We start from the raw sequence: 19849 nt of genomic DNA, 5'->3' as shown, positions 1-19849 counted from the left end.
CTTGTCTTATTTTGATGTGTTTTTTCTCCATTACTTTTCAGAAACCATTTTTCCTTTGAAAAGGTTGTACAAGAGAAATTATGTGTATGTGTAGAAGAGAGAGCGAAAGAAAGAGACGGAAGTTACCTTCTGCTTGGATCCAACAGGAAACAGCTTCTCAAGTAGCTATCACAGTCGGAGAACAGCACATCTAGGTTGTCTCTGTGATGATATAAAATAGCATCTACCCCACCTGACATCACTACAGAGACAGCCTCTAATCCCAGATGGCTAACATAAAAGCTCCATAACCTTGTGATACTATTACATGAAAGGTAGGTCATAGATGGGATCTGACTAGTAGGAACCTGAAGAATTGCTGCGGTAGGAGGGAGTAATGCAGAACCTCTGCTCTGCATGGATACAGCCAGCTTCTCCCATGACAGTTCAACTCTTCCCAACCCCCTGTGCAGTGTTTGGCTCTGCAATTTTGGGTTCTTGATGACAGAAATGCAATAACTGAACTCTGAAAGCACTGGTAATGCTTTGTTTTTCTCAAATGCTTCCACAGATACAGATTGGGATTTTGTTTGTCAAGCATAAGCACTGTCAAATGTATCTGCTTTTTTTTAACTTTGGAAATGACAGCTTTCTGATCAAAGAAAACATTCTTTTTTTTTTTTTCCATCCTGAGGAATAATACAATACTGGTTCTCTTCCAAATAACACATCTCACGTCTTGTTGCTTCACTCTTTCCTTAAGACATATAACTTACTATAGCAAGCTTTTCAATTAGGGCCTGATCCAAAACTTGTAACTGCAGTTGGAAAAAAACACAACATTGCCTTCAGGCTCTTTCAAGCAGTTTTATGTGCAGTTATTGACACAGTGGTCACACTTGCGTGACAAGGCTACGTTGTAGGGACAATATACACAATACAGCATTTCCTTAGGTTGTTAATGGTCATTTTAGATAGTGGGAAAGCTACCTTTTTTTCTCCTTTTTCTTCATGTCAGTTCTGCCGATCAACTGTAAAATGTGACAATGATTAGACACGGCAGCTTTTTTCTGTACCAGTGTTTCGATGCACCAAAACTTACTCCCTCTTTTTTTCTTTTATACTTTGTTTTAATCTAAGGCGAAGACTTATGGCACCTTTGGGAATTAGCCATGTGATCCACTTTCCTGACAGGTGCAGAGGAAGAATTTCTGGCCTCTTTCATGTCTGTCTTTTCAGCTTTTGTCACAATGTGATAACTGAAAGAACCTTTCTTACCATCGCACCGTCGTGTTAACAGTGTAAATGGAAAATGGTAAGAGAGAGACTTTAGTTCTCCACAGAATGTGCCAGCACCACCTTAATGTGGGCACTTGCTCAGACAGCTAAGGCTTTAAAAGTGTCAGTCCAAGTGCCCAAAGTGAAGTCCCTAACCAAGCAACATCCCTCGCTGCTGGCTGAAGGGCACAGTGTGTATACCCGAAGGGCAACCATAGCTCCTCCAGGCGTTATGAAAAAAAGGGAGGGAAAAGGGCAAGTAATCCCTCAGATGGAGGGGGGGAATCTTCCAAGGGGCACAGGCAGTGCAGCCGGTGTGCTCAGGGTGTGCCTGACCACAACGCAGGGATTTAAACTACTAGCAACTAGTCGCCAGGTCTGATCCTTCCTGAGCTGCGCATTAGCGGAAAGTTGGGCTTCCCGTTGCTCTCGCCTGCGGTCCGGGAGTGGCTCAGACCGACTCCGCGATCCCTGGCTGAGCCTGTGCCTCGCAGCCGCTCGTCTGCGCATGAGTCGCCGCGGGAGGCTCCGCGGCTGGAGTATTTCAGGGGCTGGGCAGCGGGGGAAGATGCTCAGTGCCTGAAGGAGGCCGTGCGCCCGGCGGAGGGGCAGCCGCGGCGGGCCATGGACAGGGCGCCGGCGCGGGGGGCACCGCGGAGCGCGGCCTGAGGCCAGGGCGGCGCGGCCGTCGGGGCAGCGCCCGCTTCAGCACCGCGGACAGCGCCCAGCCAGCACCGCGGCCCCGGTTCCGGCTCCCGGTCCCGGCTCCGGCTCCCCTCGGCCCCGCTCCCCCCGGCCCCGGCTCCTCGCTCCCCCGGGCCCCGGCTCCCCGCTCCCTCCGGCCCGACTCCTCCGGCTCCGGTCCCTCTAATCCCGACCCCGCTAGCCGCGGCTCCGGTCCTCGGGCGCCTCGGACCCGCTAGCTCCGGCTCCGATTCCCGGGAGCACCGACCTCCCCCCTACCTCCAGCTCCGGTCCCCGGGTGCTCCGGCTCCCCTACCCTCGGCTCCGGCCCCACTCCGGCCGGACCCCGCTCCTCCGCCGCCTGGCACTGCTCTCGGAGTACCCTGGTCCCGCTCCCCCGCCGGTCCTCTCCCCTCTGCCCCGGCCGGCCGCCCAGCCCCTCGCCCCTCTCTCTGCACCTTCGGCTCTACTCCCCGCCCCCTGCTCCTCTCCCTACACCCCGCTGCCCCCGGCTCCGCTCCCCGCTCCCCCGGCCCCTGCCCCCCTGGCCCGCGCCGCCGGCAACATGCGCGGGCGGCCGCGGGCGGCGGCAGGCGAGGCTGCGGTGCCGGCTCGGATGCCCCCTTCCTCCTGCCCTCGCCCGCTCCAGGCGACCCGCTGAGAGATGGACTTGGCAGGCGTGCTGCTGGCGTTGCTCCTCGTGCTGGTGCTGGTCGTCTCTCTGCTCTCCAACCTCCTGGTGCTGCTATGCTTCGTCTACAGTACGGAGATCCGCAAGCAGGTGGCCGGGGTTTTCCTGGTGAACTTATCCTTTTGCAACCTGCTCCTCACCGTCCTGAACATGCCTTTTACCCTCCTGGGGATCTTGAGGAACCAGCAACCCCTCGGGGGCTGCGTCTGCAAAGCGGTGGGTTTCCTGGAAACTTTCCTGACTTCCAACACGATGCTGAGCATGGCAGCGCTCAGCATCGACAAGTGGATTGCCGTGGTGTTCCCCTTGAGCTACACCAGCAAGATGCGGTATAAGGACGCCGCGATACTGATGGGCTACTCGTGGCTCCACTCCCTCACGTTCCCCTTGGTATCCTTGTTTTACTCGTGGGTAGATTACAGCAGCGTTTATGCCTCTTGCACCTTACACCTGAAGGAGGAGACGGAGCGGAGAAGGTTTACGGTGTTCACCATCGTCTTTCACTCCACCAGTTTCATGCTGTCGCTGGTGATCTTGTGTTTCACCTATTTAAAGGTGTTGAAAGTTGCCCGGTTCCACTGCAAGCGGATAGACATTATAACCATGCAGACTCTGGTTTTGCTAGTGGATATCCACCCCAGGTAATGCGTGCGTGTTCGTGTTCACAGCCCCAGGGAACCTGCGGCAGGTACCCCGGGCGGAGGGAATGTCCTGCCTCCCCAGCACCCTTCTCCTGCGCTCCTGCTCCGCTGCTTATAGTGCCAGCAGATGGTAGCTTGTGCGGTTGTAGCCTGCTTTGGTTAAATGCTAGTCCCGCTCGCCGGATGCTCCCACTTGCCCGAGCTCCCTTTAACAGGGACCCGCTCCTTTGGTGAGTGCGATCGTCCTCAGGCTCGGCGGGGCCGGGGCTGCTCCGATTCCCCCGGGGCTGCCCTCCCTTCCCTTCCCTGGCGGCTGCCCTTCTCCCGGGGTCCGGGCTGCCCTCCGCTCCCCCGGGGCGGCCCTCCCCTCCCCCCGGGCCGGCACAGGGGCTGCTCTGCCCTCCTCTCCCCCGGGGCACGGGCTCTCCGGCAGGGATGGAGTCCTTCCCCTCTCCCCCGGGCTCACATCTCGCCTTCCTGCTTCTTGCCTTAACCCACTGGCTGCTCTCTCTCCCCCGCAGTGTGAAGCAGCGCTGTCTTAACGAGCAGAAACGGAGGCGGCAGCGGGCTACCAAGAAAATCAGTATTTTTATAGGCTCGTTCGTGATCTGTTTTGGTCCTTACATTATCACCAGGTTAGTATCGCCTGTCGGGGTGGGGGACTTTCTGGGTCCTATATGTCCTCTGGTGCGCTGGAGTTGGGGGAGGGAGGGGAGCTACAGGTAATTCTGGGGTGCCAGAGCCTGACCGAGACCCGGGGCCGACCCTGCCCGCAGTCCCTTGCTCTACTTTTCTCATTGCAGCCAGGTCTGGGCGCCTCTGCCAAGAGCAAGAGGCTTTTAGGACAAGTATCAGGAATTAATTACATGCCAGTGGGAGATGAAAGCAGTTTAAAAGACTCGACACTCTGCCTTATTAGCGCAGCCCGAGCAGTAGAGAGGAAAGAACACAGTTTTTCCTGATTAGCTTAGTCTTTTTCTTTGTTTTTAAAGACATTAGCTCACACTTGCTGCTATTGGAATCTGAAGTGACATAACTTAAATTTATACAGGCTGATAATTTGTGAGATAAGTTTTGTGCCTGGAAACATTAATGTCTGTGAATATATTGCTAATGGTGCAGCATGGCCTTGTGATAAGTTGTAAGAGTTATCTCCCAGGAAAACCAATAATTAGACTTTCAAAAGTACAGGAAACATCATGCTCCTCAACTGGTCAGAATTATTGGCATCCACCCTGCTGGTTTCCACCTTTTTAAGTAGGCATGCATCGTTCTCGTTCCGTACTTGTATAGTCTTTATACAACATATGGTTATTATTTTTAAATCTTGCATAAATCAGTGAGCTGGAAGCCAACATAACTGTACTGAATTGCAGCACCTCAGGATTAGCCTTTCATCTCTAAACTAAAATGGGCTACGTCTTTCACAAGTGATTTTTTTTTTAAAGTATTTCTCACTTCACAGTGTGTTCAAGACACCTTTGAAGAGAACTGACTTCTGTTGAGGAAGGTGCACAGGTCTGCAAAACCACCCTGGGGAGGGCTTCTAAAGGTTGCTGCCAAGCTGCTGGGGTCTGTAGCCACACCAGCTGACAGAAACTGGCCAGCTTTAGCAGACTGATCATATACAGTCACAGATATATAGACCGTTTATGATCGCTGCCATTGCCCTTATCTTACATGGGCAGGGGGACAGATTTAGGCCAGTGAACAAAAATGATATTGGTTTTTAACCTTTAGGATGACATTTATTTCACTTCCCCTTTATACATTGAAAGGAATTCCTGACTGATTGCCTGGATAACTACTTCTTTTTTTTTCTGCCGTTGAAAGGATTATTACAAATATTAACATTACATCACAGAGTTAAAAGGTTAATTGATCACTGTTCAGTACATTCTGAGTCATTTTCTATTCACTTTTGCCATAATCAGGAGATAATTATGTTGAGCAAAATGGATTTTGCAGTGTTCTTTCCATCTTAACATTACCAAGCTCAGCAAATTCCAGCATTGCCACATTTTTCAGAGCGGAGACATTTCTTATAAACTTCTAAATAAAAGTGACTTCCTTCTTCAGACTTTGCATTTGGCAAATGTGAGACAGCGTGTTTTCTATGTGTGACAAACTGATACCTCATGTGTCACTAGAGAGAAGCCTGAGGGTTGGTTTGTGTAAATGTGTGTGCCAAGGCACAGCTTCTGCCTCCGTCACAGGACTAAATTAATGCAGTGACAGCAAAATGGGAAGTATCTGGGGAGGGACATCCTCAAAGGCTTTTTGCCCCAAAGGCAAGGCAGTGTCCAGGCAGCACTAGATAAAAGGCGGTGGTGGAGGTGAGGTTGGAGGACTTGCTGCCATGTCCACCTCTCCATTCGTCCCCCGTTCTGGTTTTTAGGGAGGTGGCCCTGAAGTGATCTCTAGGGAGGCAATGTGAAAGACATCCTCCCAATTTTCTTGCTCTCTGGCCTGGTGACTCAGGTGGTGTTGTGAGCTCAGTATTTTCTCCTCATTTCAGATATGTGAATGAGATTATGATCATTAGCGATATATTCATCTGTTCGCTAAGAGCCGACAGATGAATTTCATCTTTTTGTAACAGCACTGAAAACAAGAAAATGATACTAAGATGCATTCAGATGGATATTTCTGAGGCTGACTTGATTTGGCCAGGCCCTTTATCTTATTAAAATCTGTGTAATTTGTCTTCTGTTGGCTTCAGTGCAATTATGTTTTGGGTCCATAATACATTAAAGGGAATGCATCTATTTTAATGAGTGAAAGACACCTTACTCTTCTTATTTAGTGTCTTTATAAAAACATCAATCGTGTAAATATCAAATGTATATTTCTTGTATTAGGGTGGTATACAGGATGGGATAAACCTAAGCAACCACGCAGCAAGTGTCATTTATTGTACATTTATTTATTCCTCACATTTTGTGTCTGGTACATTTGTTTATTCCTCACATTTTGTGCCTTCGTCTGCTCTCTGTTTTGAATTCACTGGAATTTTTTCCAAGCAGCTTCAAACAGAAGTCATCTGTTTTTTAAATGCACTTGCCATAGGAATGATTTCACTTTTATGCATACAAATGCGAAATTTTCCTGTCAGAGTCCAACCACTCGTGTCAATGTTCAGTGCTGACGGTGGTAAGTCAGCTTTTCTACGTGGAGAGATCGGAACAGCTTCAAAAGTCAATGCCCTGAAGTTGGGAGCTTTGCACTTTGGAGAGAGGCCAAAAGGTTCTTCAAGCCTTGAGAAAGCTTCTGATCTTACATCTTCAAAGAGTGATGTTTTAGAGTACAGAAAAGGGCTATTTTATCTCATGCTACTTTTTTTTTTCTTCTGCAACAAATATAGCAAAATAGTATATTCTTGCTCCTGCAAAAGGTTTCACAAAAGATGTACAGATAATAAAAACTTCTCACCCTGTTCTTTCCATCTTCCTGGAGAGTTTGCCCACTGCAGATGAACTGTATGCCAGACATTTGCTGGAACAGTCTGAGAGTTTGCTCTCACTTCTGTGGGAAAATTGTTTAACTTAGTTGCAATTTCTCCCCTTATGATTAATGCACCCATCTCAGCTGAGGTGCTGAGGCCACTAATCATCCGTGAAGCACAGACCAGGAGACACAGGTCTGGAGACAGTTGGCTGGTCATATAATGATGATAAAAGTGTTGTTTCCTTGTTTTCTTTGGCCAAACTAGCAGTCAGCCAAGCGCACACTGAACCTTGCCCAGGTAAGTAGATGCAGTTGTGCTCCTAAGCATGCTATGGGATTGCAGGTGCCACCCAAATCTCTCTGAGATACTCATGCATTGTTCTTCATACTACAACAGTCTGACATGAATCCTCTGCATATGTGATAATTCAGGGCAGAGGTGTAATGCAGGTTCACTGTTCTGTATCTGAGGGGGTGGATTCCGTGATCTAGATCAGGTTTCTGGTGTCATTTGAGATGCTCCATAGTATCCAGAACGTTTACATAGGTTGGCAGATATGACACAGGACCTAGAGGAGACCCTCAACTTCCCAGAGCAGCAGCCTGATGCCAAGGGGTTTGTGCCCAAATGTCTCAAGTGTCACCAGACAGCTGTACTTAGGCAACGGTGTTGAGCAAGCCTGGATGCTCCAAGTCACTTGTGTCTATCTCAAGCTTGCCACAGGAGAGGGGTTGTCAATTATGTCACTGGGATTTTGACGTCTTAACCAGCACAGCTCTCTACATTCAGAAAGTGACCAATAGCACTTTCTTATCTCTGATGCATGGGAGCATTAACATTGAAAACGTACTTTTTCTCTCTTTCCATAGAGGGAATGATTCTTGTCTCCCAGTGGCCTTGCTAGGAAAGTTCCCTTTGCCTTTATTGAATCCAAGGAGTAAGTAGCTACAGGGCCCTTCTCCTGCAGGGACCGTATACTGTAAGAAAATAAGTGTTACTTTAATGTTTCATGAAGCGTGAGTTGAGCGCTGGGATCAGTGTGAACATAACACTCAAGTGTTTCCATCTCTCTTTAATGTTTAACAGGTTGATAGAACTCCTTCCTTTTGTTACCATAAATTACTACTGGGGAATTATGAGCAAGTGCCTCACCTACAGTAAGGCTGCATCAGATCCATTTGTTTACTCGCTTTTACGTCAACAATACAAAAAAGTTCTGATCAACATCGTCAACAGGATTCTTAAGCGGGACCTGTATCCATCGTCAGGGTACAACAGCTCTCTCGACACCGAAAACGATTACTGCTTGCACAGAACAAACTAACGATGTGAAAAGCATGCCCCTTTGAGTGAGACAGGTGTCTGCTGCTGCTGGAAAGCTGCCTTTTCCCTCTCGTGCTGACAGTGGTGACAGTGTCTCCAGAGCGTGAAAGCTGCATTAATGCGATGCATTTCTTTGTGGACTTTCATGAAAGGCTCTTCCCTGATCTGCAGCCAAGTACAATGTATGGCAAAGCCTTGTCCCTGAGTGAATGGAGCAGACTTGAGGAGTTTAAGAGAGCCTTTGGAGGCTTAGAGAGCTTTTAATGTTGCATTTCTGAAGACTTGATACGTTTTGGAGCGTCCCACATGAGATGTGATATTCCAGCATCTTCTGGGACCACAGGAATCGCCAGGTTGGAAGGAGAGGTTCAGAGTCCTCTGTGCTGTGCATGTCACTTGGCAGCCCTGGATCTGCTCTGTTAGTTTGAACATTACAAATAAGTCTTTTAATTGATTGATATATTGTATTGGTGCCTCAAGTGAGTGGTATGGGTCAGCACTTTGAATCTGAGATTGTTCTTATTATTTATTACTAGGCATCATGATTGTAACATAGCCTTTAGGAAGTGGTATATATATTTGATATGCCAGTATTCTAACAAGCATAACCAAAGTCCACAGATCTGAGTTACTAATATTTAGCACTTCAGTGGTACATGATTACAATAATTGCAGCAACAGTAATGAAGACATATACGGAATTTAGTTAATAGCACTGTAGTTCCATCACTGAGCTAGTAGTCCTATCCAAAAAAGCTTTTATTTAGAAAAAAAAAATCAGCTAGACAGTAGAAGTGACAGATACCACTGTGTTTAAGATATATTACTGCAGAAGCTATCCATTTTTGAAGAACAGGCTAAAATATATTAATTCTTTTTAAAGGATATATAATGTGTAAATATTTCATGCATTGGCTATATTTAGTGAATTGTAATAATATTGTACTATCTTTTCTTTTATAATGATCAATTAATCTGGTGATTTTAACTGATATCAAGAGATGTCTGAGAGATGTTATAACAGACCTGCTGCCAAATGCCCAGAAACACAAAGCTGCTTTATTATTATATGTATTTTTCCCTTTTATTTATTTTTAAATCTAAACAGGCTTTGGAAAAATGTAGGAATTATTTTTAACAATATTCCTTTGATTATATAAGACATGAATCAAAATATTCTATGGCATTCAATAAGCTGCTATTTTCTAATCGAGTACATAAGGGGAAAATTAAAGCAATTCTAAAGTATATTTTAAGAAAAAAAAGGCAGTAAAGAACATTTATTTTTTATGTAACAATGGACATGACCCCGTTAAGCATTGAGAAGGCTATTGCTGGTCAAATTAAGCATGTAAGCATGTGATTAGACACAGATATAATTTCCTTTGAAGTTAACAGCTCCATTCCCATGCTGAAAATTAAGTACACACTTACCCGTTCTGTAAAATCAGTACTGAGCAGTCAACACATTGGGAGGGTTTTCCCACTATCCACAATGAGGAAGGAGAGCACCTTGTTGCAGTCCCATTGAAGTCAAGGAAAGGTGATGCTGCATAACAAATACAACTCTTATCTCCTGCTTTTGATCTCTGAGGCCTTTCTGATGCTTTTTCTTCTTTTTTTTTTTTTTTTTTTGGCCATGTAAGTACCTTAGGCCTCTATGTTTTGCATCTATAGCTCTGCCTGTGTTTAAATTGAATGTACTATAATGGTTTTGTCTTCTTAGTAAAGTATTTGTACTCTCTCTGATTTTGTGTAAATATAGTATTTCAGAAAAAAAAAAAAAAGAGTTGTCTATGGAATCTTTCCAGTTTTACTATCTCCCTTTCTGCCTCCGCATGCCTTCTCCTTCCACTGTGCCACTATAAAACCTGAACCTTCAGTCATTCATTTCAGCTGCAACATAAGGACCAGATATCTCTGCGGCAGGTGGGAGGGATGCTAAATTTTCAGTTATTTTTGAGTCCGTTTTGCGCCAAAAAGTTTTGATAGACTACAGCATTTATCTGTGAATAAACATGAGTTTAATGATACCTGCAATTGTTAGTTTACCTTTGGTTTCCCAAGCAAAATGATGCTCACGTTAAGAAAGGAATATGTTACATACAGTCAAGTGTATTAAATTGTCACCCCAAGACATATAAATGAAATAAAGCTTTACTTTGATTTTTTCTTAATACCAAGAAGATAGTAGAGGAGAAAAAACCTTTAAAGGTATTACAGTAATAAACTTCTGAAGTTATTAAACTATAAGCTACATTTTAAAGGCATAAAACAGGACATAGTTTAACTGCTACACCTGCTATTAAGTTAATTAACGAAGCTTATTCATGCCAGCTGAGGGTGTTGTCACGCACCCACTCAACCACTCAATACCACTCAACCCCACAAAGCATTGAACATTTCCAGAGGTCCTTAGGTCTAGATGGGGAGGGGTGGGGGGAAGATTTTGAGTCTGTGCTAGGTGTTCCAAAATGTCTTTTAGATTTAATTTCCATAGAGAATTAGGAAGCTAAGGTCTACAGTACGCTCCAAATGTAAAGATGCCAGAAACTAAGGAAGGGTGAGGAGAGCTGTAGTCCTCTCAGTCTTGATTTGCGATGAAGTTTAAGTGCCTTGTTTAGCATTACCAGAAGGCGCCTTTCTCTGCTCAGTATTTGCAGCCAGTTCTGCGGGTAGATTTTTCTTTCTCCCTTCTTCTCACCGCCCCCTCCCCAGTTCCCCCCCCCAGAAGGCCTTGCTCTGCTCTTCTAACCAAGTAGGAAGCATTCAGTGAGAGGTCTCACTTTTTTTCCCCCATCTTCCTGACGCAGGAGAAACTCCTTTTTTTAGCTTGGTGCTTTATTCAGCATGCTCTGGGTTATCTGGGGACAGGAGGAGGCAGGGGGAAACCACACTCTGCCTCTGTTTTTTGGGATGCTGCAAAAAGGATCAAAGGATTTAGTGCTATACTGGAGGCGAGAACATATATCTTACACGGCAGGAGGTGGCAAGGTTGTGGGTTGGCTTTTACTGACATTTTAAATAAAACAAACATTGGATACACAGTCCTGTTGGTGGGGTTTAGTTTGGATCAGAAGATTTCCAACAAAGCTGAAGTGTGATGTCCAAAATGGCATCTTGCCATTGACACACGGGCCAACTGAAAGGTAGTGCTGCAGAAAACTCTGTCTGAATTTCCTGCCCATTGGCCTGGAGTGGCTTTTGCTAGGAGAGGAGAGACCTGCAAATACCCGGCAGGTGTGTTGTGGAGTTGGAAATGCCACAGGTTTCACCAGGAACTGCCTGATAGTTCAGCTTCCTGAGCAGAAGGAGCTGTCACCCACCTGTGACAGCTTAGGGAACACGATGATGAGTTGTCAGAAGAGTGGGTGAGAGAAGCATCGTTTCCTCAGAGCAGTAGGGCCCAAAAAACTTCCGGGGCTGTTGTTTTTAAGCTCCTGGGTATGATCTGAATCAGCAAAAAATTCCTCTCCCCTTCTGCAAACTTGTAGTTAGGCTGCAGAGATTGGGGTTGAGAACTGCTCTGTCCCTGAGTGACCCCCCTGTCCTGATGGCAGGCAAAGCATAAACTCTGCAGCACAACAAACCTTTAATTAGTCCTTTAATGCAACTGAGGAGACATTCAACAACAACTTTTTTTTTTTCCTTAACTTACCTCCACCAAAGTATGTCCAAGCCTGATGATTTGGATGTTTTCTGGCAAGATCCAGGATGGAAATTTGTGAATCTGCCTTTACAGAGGAAGGAAGCAAGCCTGTGTGTCCTATTGCATAGGTCAGTACTATGAGATTTATTTATCAGAGTCACCTCTTCCAAAGAAAATGGGAATTTTAATTTTTTTTTTTTTGCCTAGCACCTATATTGCAGGTAACCTCCAAGTCTGACGGTCAGACTGAGTTCCTGAGGCAATAAAGGTGAAGCAGTTCTCAGACTACAGATTCCCAAAAGGCTTAGGTACAAGCTGGATTCCAGCCTGCTGAATCCTGACAAGATAGATGTGCTTCAGTTCAAGTGTAAAAGCAAAACTAGTTTCCTTGGGTTGTGCAATGCTGAAAATTCATGTTTCTGAGCTTAGACGGCAGCTGAGCAATGACGACCTCAGGTTCTGTGAATTTTTGCTCTGCAAAATGGTTAGCCTCACCAAAGAGCAAGCATGTTATTCATCTGGGTAAATCAGCACCTAATAAACTTTCACAAATGATCTGTGCAGCTCAGTGACTACTGAATACATATTTACCTTGTCTTAACATGAGTAATGGTGGTACTGAACTTAAATTTCAGCGCTAATTGCAATGTTGGGCTTATTACACGATTAAGCGTGTGGCAAACAAAGTTCTTTAATGCAAGTGTTCTTATACAAGCAGACAGTGATCGTGCTCTTTACAACTATGGGTTAAAATCTGAGCTTTTAGAGAAATTTAGCAGCATTGAGCCTCATTGAATAAAATGACCTGTGACAACATGTTCAAACTTATTTGGGTAAAGTGCTTAAAAAAAATCCCAAAAAACAAAACACAAACTGAAAAGAACTATCATATGTGAGTGGAAAGGTTTGACTACATCACCTGGAGGACATATTTTCTGTTGTATTTAAGGCTTTTTTTTCCCCAAAATGATTATGTGCACTCGTGCATGCAAAAAGAACGAGCAACTGTGTGTCTGTCTCAAAGCACATAGCACATTTCAGGATTGTGAAGTGCAAATGGCTTGTTCAGTCTGGTTCAGGAGGACACCTGGTTTGTGGGAGGTGTTAATTACACAAGTAAATTACAGTTCTGCTTTTTATTTTTGGAAAGCAGGTCCAATTAATATTTAATGGCTCAGCTGGAGACACAGCAGAGATGACCTTAAGAAAGGTTGTAAATATATGAATATCTTTCAGTGCCAGAAGCTTGCAAGAGCAAAATGTCACCTGGCACATCATATGCAACCAGCTTCTTCTCTGAGCTGGAGCTGTTTTGACACAGGCCAAATGACTGGTCCCATTTCTGCATATGCCTGGCTCTTCTCCCTTTAATGGCAGGTTTTCCTTGCCAGGACTTGAGGGTGCACGATGCAAACTAGGTGCTTCTGCTTTTTTCTGTAAGTGAGCAATGCATGAACCACGAGTTGCTCCCAGCCAGGCTTCTCATACATTCTCTATGCAAATGAAACATATTGTAAAGCATGTATGTTAAATGTCATAGGGTCCATACGGTTAAAGGCATTTTTGAGTGTTAAGAACTATAGATCATTCCAGTCCACTCACACCACTTTTTTAACCAGATGCCTTCAGAAATGTTATAAACCATATCTGAAACGTCTTAATTTCTGAGTCCAATACACCCTCACGTACTGCCTATGCAAGTTGCTGAGCAGCCCACTGTGGACAGTAAAGACTCTCCAAACAAAACGCAAAACCATCCGCTTTGGGACATAACCTAAGTTATTTGTTGTGCATGTTTCATCCATTTCACTGCATCCTACTGTTTGCACATGGCATATATAGATTTGCATCCAGCAAATGTGGAGCAAACTAACTATCATGTATTTAAGTTTCCAAGTTGGAAACTTAATCCAAATAGCTTGAAATCTTGAAATGCTTTCCAGGAAGACCCCTGCTTCTCATACCTAACCCTAGAGTAGCTTTACTTAACTCACTTTCTCAATTTGATTTTTTTTTTCAACTCAAGGCTTAGCACTTTAATTGTATTTCAGTGAAGCCTGACCTTAAGCAGCAGACTCATTACCACCTTCTTTTCACTTTTATAATTCCTGTCTTTACATATCCAGCCACTCTATTCTCTTTGTTTGCAGCTGTCAGCCCTGAGGCACGTTTTCAGAATGCTTTATTAAAACCCAATAAATTGCTCTGTGCTCTTGCTCCACGGCTTGAGACTGGAGATTGGGGTTTGTGTGCACATCTTCACAAAATTATTTAGACATGTTCTGGGTCTTCTGTTTCATGTTTGTCCTTATTCATGGTGAAACCAAATGTCGAATGGTGATACTTGACCTTTGTTTTACAAGTGACTTTTTATAGCTCAGGAGGGCTTTCAGCTTGAAATCTCACTTTTCGGTTGCTCAAGTTCTTATTGTTGCTGCTGACAAAGCCTGCTTTAGGCATTTAAAATATATTTTGTGGTCCCCACACAGTACTTTGAATACTTCATTATCTTTTTATTCTTGCTACCTTGCTGGAAGCCAGGGAAGTACTAGAACTGCTTTTCTCAGGAGACCTGAAGGAACAGACCACACAGTCAAGAAAGGATCAAATTGCATGAAATGCAGTTTAGAATATACCTAGAAATGGAAGATAAGCACTTTCATCCTCAATCTATCTGTTGATCTATTGTTCTAAGTTTCTCAGGTTTTAGAAAAATGTTCTTCTCACAATGGCTGGGAATATCTCCAAGATGACAGTGGAGCTGAATTTCTGGGAGAAGACTATTTAGGATAAAAGAACAAGATGTTCCTCCTCCCATCCTAAGAAGCTTGCCACATCAGCACCATGTAAAAAAGAGTGATGGACACCCTTCACTTATAAAACATAGCTGCATGTGTTTAAGCCTCAGCTCCCTTTTATGTGCTTCTACATGGAGCTTCAATGGTCTTCTCTGAGTGTGAGAGCTCAGGCTGGGATCACTCTTCTCCTTGGAGAATGTCATTTTGGCCAGGCTAGAGACTGGGTGGAAAGGAGTCCTGCTTTCCCTCTGTAAAAATGCGAGTTTGAGATGCTGTGCATAGACATCATGGACTTGGTGTGTATGATGCTGAAGTTGAGTGAGTAGGGCACTTGTTACAAAGGGGGAGATGATGCTCCTGCTCCTCTTCTGAGGGCTGTTTATTTCCCAGCTATGTGTTACTTCCTCTCGTTTTGTTAGTGGGCAGAGGTGTAACTGAAGCGGAAAATACATTAAGGGTAAGATCCTGGGTTCACTGAATTCAGGTAGGGGTAAGCCAAGATTTTACTTGAAGGTTTTCATCAGTAGAGTCCAAGTCTGAGTTTGCAGAAGTCTTTCCAAAAGATCTTTTAAGACCAGCTCAGTTAAAAAGTCTATTCACTGAATTAATAACATTAAAGATTAAAAAAAATCCTTGGATTCTTGTATATCCTAATAAGACACGTTAATTGCACTGAATGGAAATGTAATCTGAGAGACATAAGTTTTTCTTCAAATAATAACATAAAGATTTTAAGCAGACTGAAAATGCAGATGGTATGGCTACAGAGGAAGCTGCACTCCTGTCCTCTGACAGTTGCTTACACCTGAGGTCTGTTTCTTCCCTAAACTTTCTTATGTCTCTCTGCATATACCCCTGATGTCCTCTCTCTGATGGATATCTGCAGCTCGCTGAGTGTCTACAATCACTGCAGCCAAATGAATTTGGCACTTGTGAGCTCCATTCCTCCAGAAGCAGAGGAGCACTGCAACAGTGGTTCTGAAAAGTGATTCAAAGCCAGGGTTTGTTCTTGCCTTCTTAAAAATCCTGCTTATTCTTATTACTCATAAATTCCCATCTACTCAGTTATTTTCATCTCTGGGCTTAGAGCTGGCAGACACAGAGACAGCAGCATTTGCTCTTTACATCTCTCCCACCCTGTGCTCCCTTTGCAACTGCTGCAAGCTCCGTCAGTCCCCGTGCTTCCTCCGCCTTCATCACCTTTTAACATCTCTGCCTGCCCTCTGGTTTCTTACATTACCTGCAAGCCAAGCTATTCAGATTGATCCCTTCTTTCCTTGATGCATTCATAGAATCATAGAATCATAGAATGGTTAGGGCTGGAAGGGACCTTCAAAGGTCATCTAGTCCAACCCCCCTGCAAGGAACAGGGATATCTCCAACTAGATCAGGTTGCTCAGGGCCTTGTCCAACCTGGCCTTGAACGTCTCCAGGGATGGAGCATCCACCACCTCTCTGGGCAACCTGTTCCAGTGTTCTACCACTCTCATGGTAAAAAATTTTTTCCTAATATCCAACCTGAACCTACCTCCCTCTATTTTAAACCGTTACCCCTTGTCCTATCATAACTGGCCCTCCTGAACAGCCTCTCCCCATCTTTCCTGTAGGCCCCCTTGAGGTACTGGAAGACCGCTATAAGGTCACCCCGGAGCCTCCTCTTCTCCAGGCTGAACAGCCCCAACTCTTTCAGCCTGTCCTCATAGGAAAGGTGCTCCAGCCCTCTTATCATCTTCGTGGCCCTCCTCTGGACCCTCTCCAACTGGTCCATGTCCTTCTTATGTTGGGGACTCCAGAACTGGACGCAGTACTCCAAGTGAGGTCTCACGAGGGCAGAGTAGAGGGGGAGAATCACCTCCCTCGACCTGCTGGCCACGCTCCTCTTGATGCAGCCCAGGACGCGGTTGGCCTTCTGGGCCGCAAGAGCACATTGCCGGCTCATATTGAGCTTCTCGTCCACCAGTACTCCCAAGTCCTTCTCCTCAGGGCTGCTGTCGATCCATTCACCACCCAGTCTGTATTTATGCCTGGGATTGCCACGACCCAGATGTAGGACCTTGCATTTGGCCTGGTTAAACTTCATGAGGTTGGTACGGGCCCACCTCTCCAGCCTGTCGAGGTCCCTCTGGATGGCATCCCTCCCTTCCAGCGTGTCGACGGCACCACACAGCTTGGTGTCATCGGCGAACTTGCTGAGGGTGCACTCCATGCCACTGTCCACGTCACCGACAAAGATGTTGAAGAGGGCCGGGCCCAACACGGACCCCTGAGGGACGCCACTCGTGACCGGTCTCCACTTGGACATTGAGCCGTTGACCACTACTCTCTGAGTGCGGCCATTGAGCCAATTCCTTATCCACCGAGTGGTCCATCCATCAACCCATGACTCTCTAGTTTAGAGAGAAGAATGTCGTGCGGGACAGTGTCAAAAGCTTTGCACAAGTCCAAGTAGATGACATCCGTTGGTCGACCCTTGTCCACCGATGTTGTCACCCCATCGTAAAAGGCCACCAAGTTGGTCAGGCACGATCTGCCTTTGGTGAAGCCGTGTTGGCTGTCACCCACCACCTCCTTGCTCTCCATGTGCCTTAGCATGGTTCCCAGGAGAATCTGCTCCATGACCTTGCCAGGCACAGAGGTGAGGCTGACCGGTCTGTAGTTGCCCGGGTCCTCCTTGTTCCCCTTTTTAAAAATGGGGGTTATGTTCCCTCTCTTCCAGTCATCGGGGACCTCGCCAGACCGCCACGACTTCTCGAATACAATAGCCAGTGGCTTGGCAACTTCATCCGCCAGTTCCTTCAGGACCCGCGGATGGATCTCATCAGGTCCCATCCGCGGGTCCTGAAGGAACTGGCGGATGAAGTTGCCAAGCCACTGGCTATTGTATTCGAGAAGTCGTGGCGGTCTGGCGAGGTCCCCGATGACTGGAAGAGAGGGAACATAACCCCCATTCCCTCAGGCTATTGCGGTGTGTCCCCGTTCAGCCCAGCTGGCAGCTCCGCTACCACAGGTCACTCGCTCACTCCTCCACCTCGGTAAGATGGAGAGGAGAAAAATGTAACAGAAGGCCTGAGGGTCGGGATAAGAACAGGGAGGGATCATCCATCAACCATGGTCCTGGGGAAAATGGACTCAGCTTGGAGACAAAACAATTCAATTTGTTAACAGTTACTTCAGAGGATGACAAGGAACAAAACCAGATCTTAAAAACACCTTCCCCCCCACCCCTCCCTTCTTTCAGGCTCTACGTCCTTCCCTGCACAATGGTCAGTTCTCACACCTTGTTTCTGCTGCTCCTTTCTTAAAGGGAGAGGACTTCTCACACTCTCTCCCTGCTCCCAATGGATCCCCTCCTCACACTGAAATATAGTCCACAGTCTTCTCCAAGGTGAGTCCTTCCTGCAGGATGCAATCCTTACCCATCAAATTGCTCCAGCGCAGGCTTTTCCCATAGCATCACAGCTTCCAGGGAGCAGCCAACCCACTCCAGCATGGGGTCCTCCATGGACTTTAAATGCATCTCTGCTTTGTCATCAGTCTCCAGCAGCCCACAGAACCAATTCTCTAACCACCTACCTTGGGCATTGGGCACAGGCATCTCTGCTCCAGTGTGGGGTTCTCCACAGGCTGCGGGTGGATCTCTGCTCTACCATTAATCTCCACGGGCGGCAGGGGGGCTGTCTGCCATCTCACCAGGGCTGCACAGGAATCTCAACTCCGGCACACCTCCTCCCGCTCCATCTTCACTGACCTGGTGTCTGCATAGCTGTTTCTCACAGCTCTCAGTCCTCTCTCCACTGCAACTGTGCTGGGCTGGATGAACCTCAGCATTCCCAAGTGGCAGTGGCCCAGTGTGGGCAGCAGCCCAGCAGGAGGGCCACCCCTCCACCTTCCCTCTCTTCACTGTAGGTCCAGCCCAGTTCAGGCCCCTTTGTCCCGATCTTAAATAGGATATTCGCAGAGGCGCTGATTGACTCGGCCCTGGCCAGAGGGGATGGGAATCCAACCTGGCCAGAGGCCAGCCCGACCAGTTTTGGAGCTGAGGAAGCTTCTCACAGCTTCTTACAGGGGCCATCTCTGCAGCCCCTCCCCTGCCACAAAACCCCACCACACAAACCCAGCACATGGTGGCATTCTCTCTTGTCTTTTCTGTGGTTTTGGTTTTCGGTGTTTTTTTTTGTTGTTGTTTTAGTTTTCCACTGACAGCCTTTTCAGTTTTTAATTTTGTGCAGCTGAGCAGAATTGTAACATGTAAATTAAGTAAACTAGAAAGAAAGCTGTGCATCTCACTCTTTTGTGTTCAACAAAAAAAGTGGGCAAAGGAATCAAACCAAGACTCTAACTGAATCTATTTTGTCCCTTTGGAGTACAACCTACCAATTTCTGCAGTCAGTGGCACACAGAGAGTAGTAATATGACTACTATCATGTTTTCACCTTCAGATGAAGTTACCGGATATCTGTTTATGGCTGATCAAGGTTTTCAGCATGAATTCCTCATAAAAATGAAATTCTTATATTTGGAGCTTCAAGCAAGCTTCCCACCTACTGTCCCAATAAGCCTCATGAACGGATCGGATGAGAAATGCAACCTACTCAATGTGGATGCATAGTGAGTTTCTCTGGGCCTGTTCTGCAATGGCTAGATGTTTATTATTGCCCTGGCAGCTCGTAGTCTCAACTTCCAATGCTGATACTCTCATGTTCAGCCCTTAGAGCGTCAGTCACCTTTTGACTTTCAATTGTACATGATATGAACCTGCAGGAGAAAGAGATAAATGGAACCCAGGACCTTTTGCCTTGTAATTTCCCATACCACTGCTGCATCGATTTGATGAGTCTTGAGGGTAGCTGTTGCTCGGCAACTTGAAGCTAAACAGGTCCAACATAAGGTGGAGTACGTAAATGCCTTGCTCTGAGCTAGCAAAGTTTCTTGACATCCTGACTCTTCCTCACTGGAGGTTGGACTTTCCTCCTGGTGCAATGTAGTTTACTTCAAGGAGAAAGAAGGAGCTATTGAGAGCTGTGCCTAGCACAATAATCTGTAGGAAAATTGAAATATTCAGCTCCTGCAGATATTTCTTTGGATATCTGTGCTCCAAAGGTGTCCTGTTTAGCAGTGGTTTAAAGGAAGGCCCTGACTAACCAAAATTTTGATGAGTTAATCTTTTTGATGAGCCACTGGTTTGGTTTTGGTCCCTAATCATAATAAAATAGTAGAGGATAACTCAGTGAAATGAAGAGTTGAGGGAAATTAGAAAAATACAAATCCCTAGTTGTCATAGGGAGTAAATAGTGTGACTAGGACTATTGAAGACAGCTTTTGAGCTGCTAAGGGTCTTGTTCTGAAGCCTTGTAGGCT

At 46.0% G+C, this 19849-nt stretch overlaps 1 protein-coding gene across 1 annotated transcript; it reads left to right on the top strand.

The window, feature by feature from the left end:
- The first annotated feature begins 2605 nt into the window (after positions 1 to 2605).
- Positions 2606 to 8045, top strand: LOC104384658 (G protein-coupled receptor 26). The gene is made up of 3 exons (XM_009993090.2): positions 2606 to 3273; positions 3795 to 3908; positions 7808 to 8045. The coding sequence occupies exons 1-3, from the start codon at positions 2606 to 2608 to the stop codon at positions 8043 to 8045; spliced, it is 1020 nt and encodes a 339-aa protein (XP_009991392.2).
- The last annotated feature ends 11804 nt before the right edge of the window (positions 8046 to 19849 follow it).

Source organism: Tauraco erythrolophus, chromosome 5 (assembly GCF_009769465.1).
Source record: "Tauraco erythrolophus isolate bTauEry1 chromosome 5, bTauEry1.pri, whole genome shotgun sequence".
NCBI classification, from domain to species: Eukaryota; Metazoa; Chordata; class Aves; order Musophagiformes; family Musophagidae; genus Tauraco; species Tauraco erythrolophus.
This window is presented reverse-complemented; position numbering and strand designations above follow the sequence as displayed.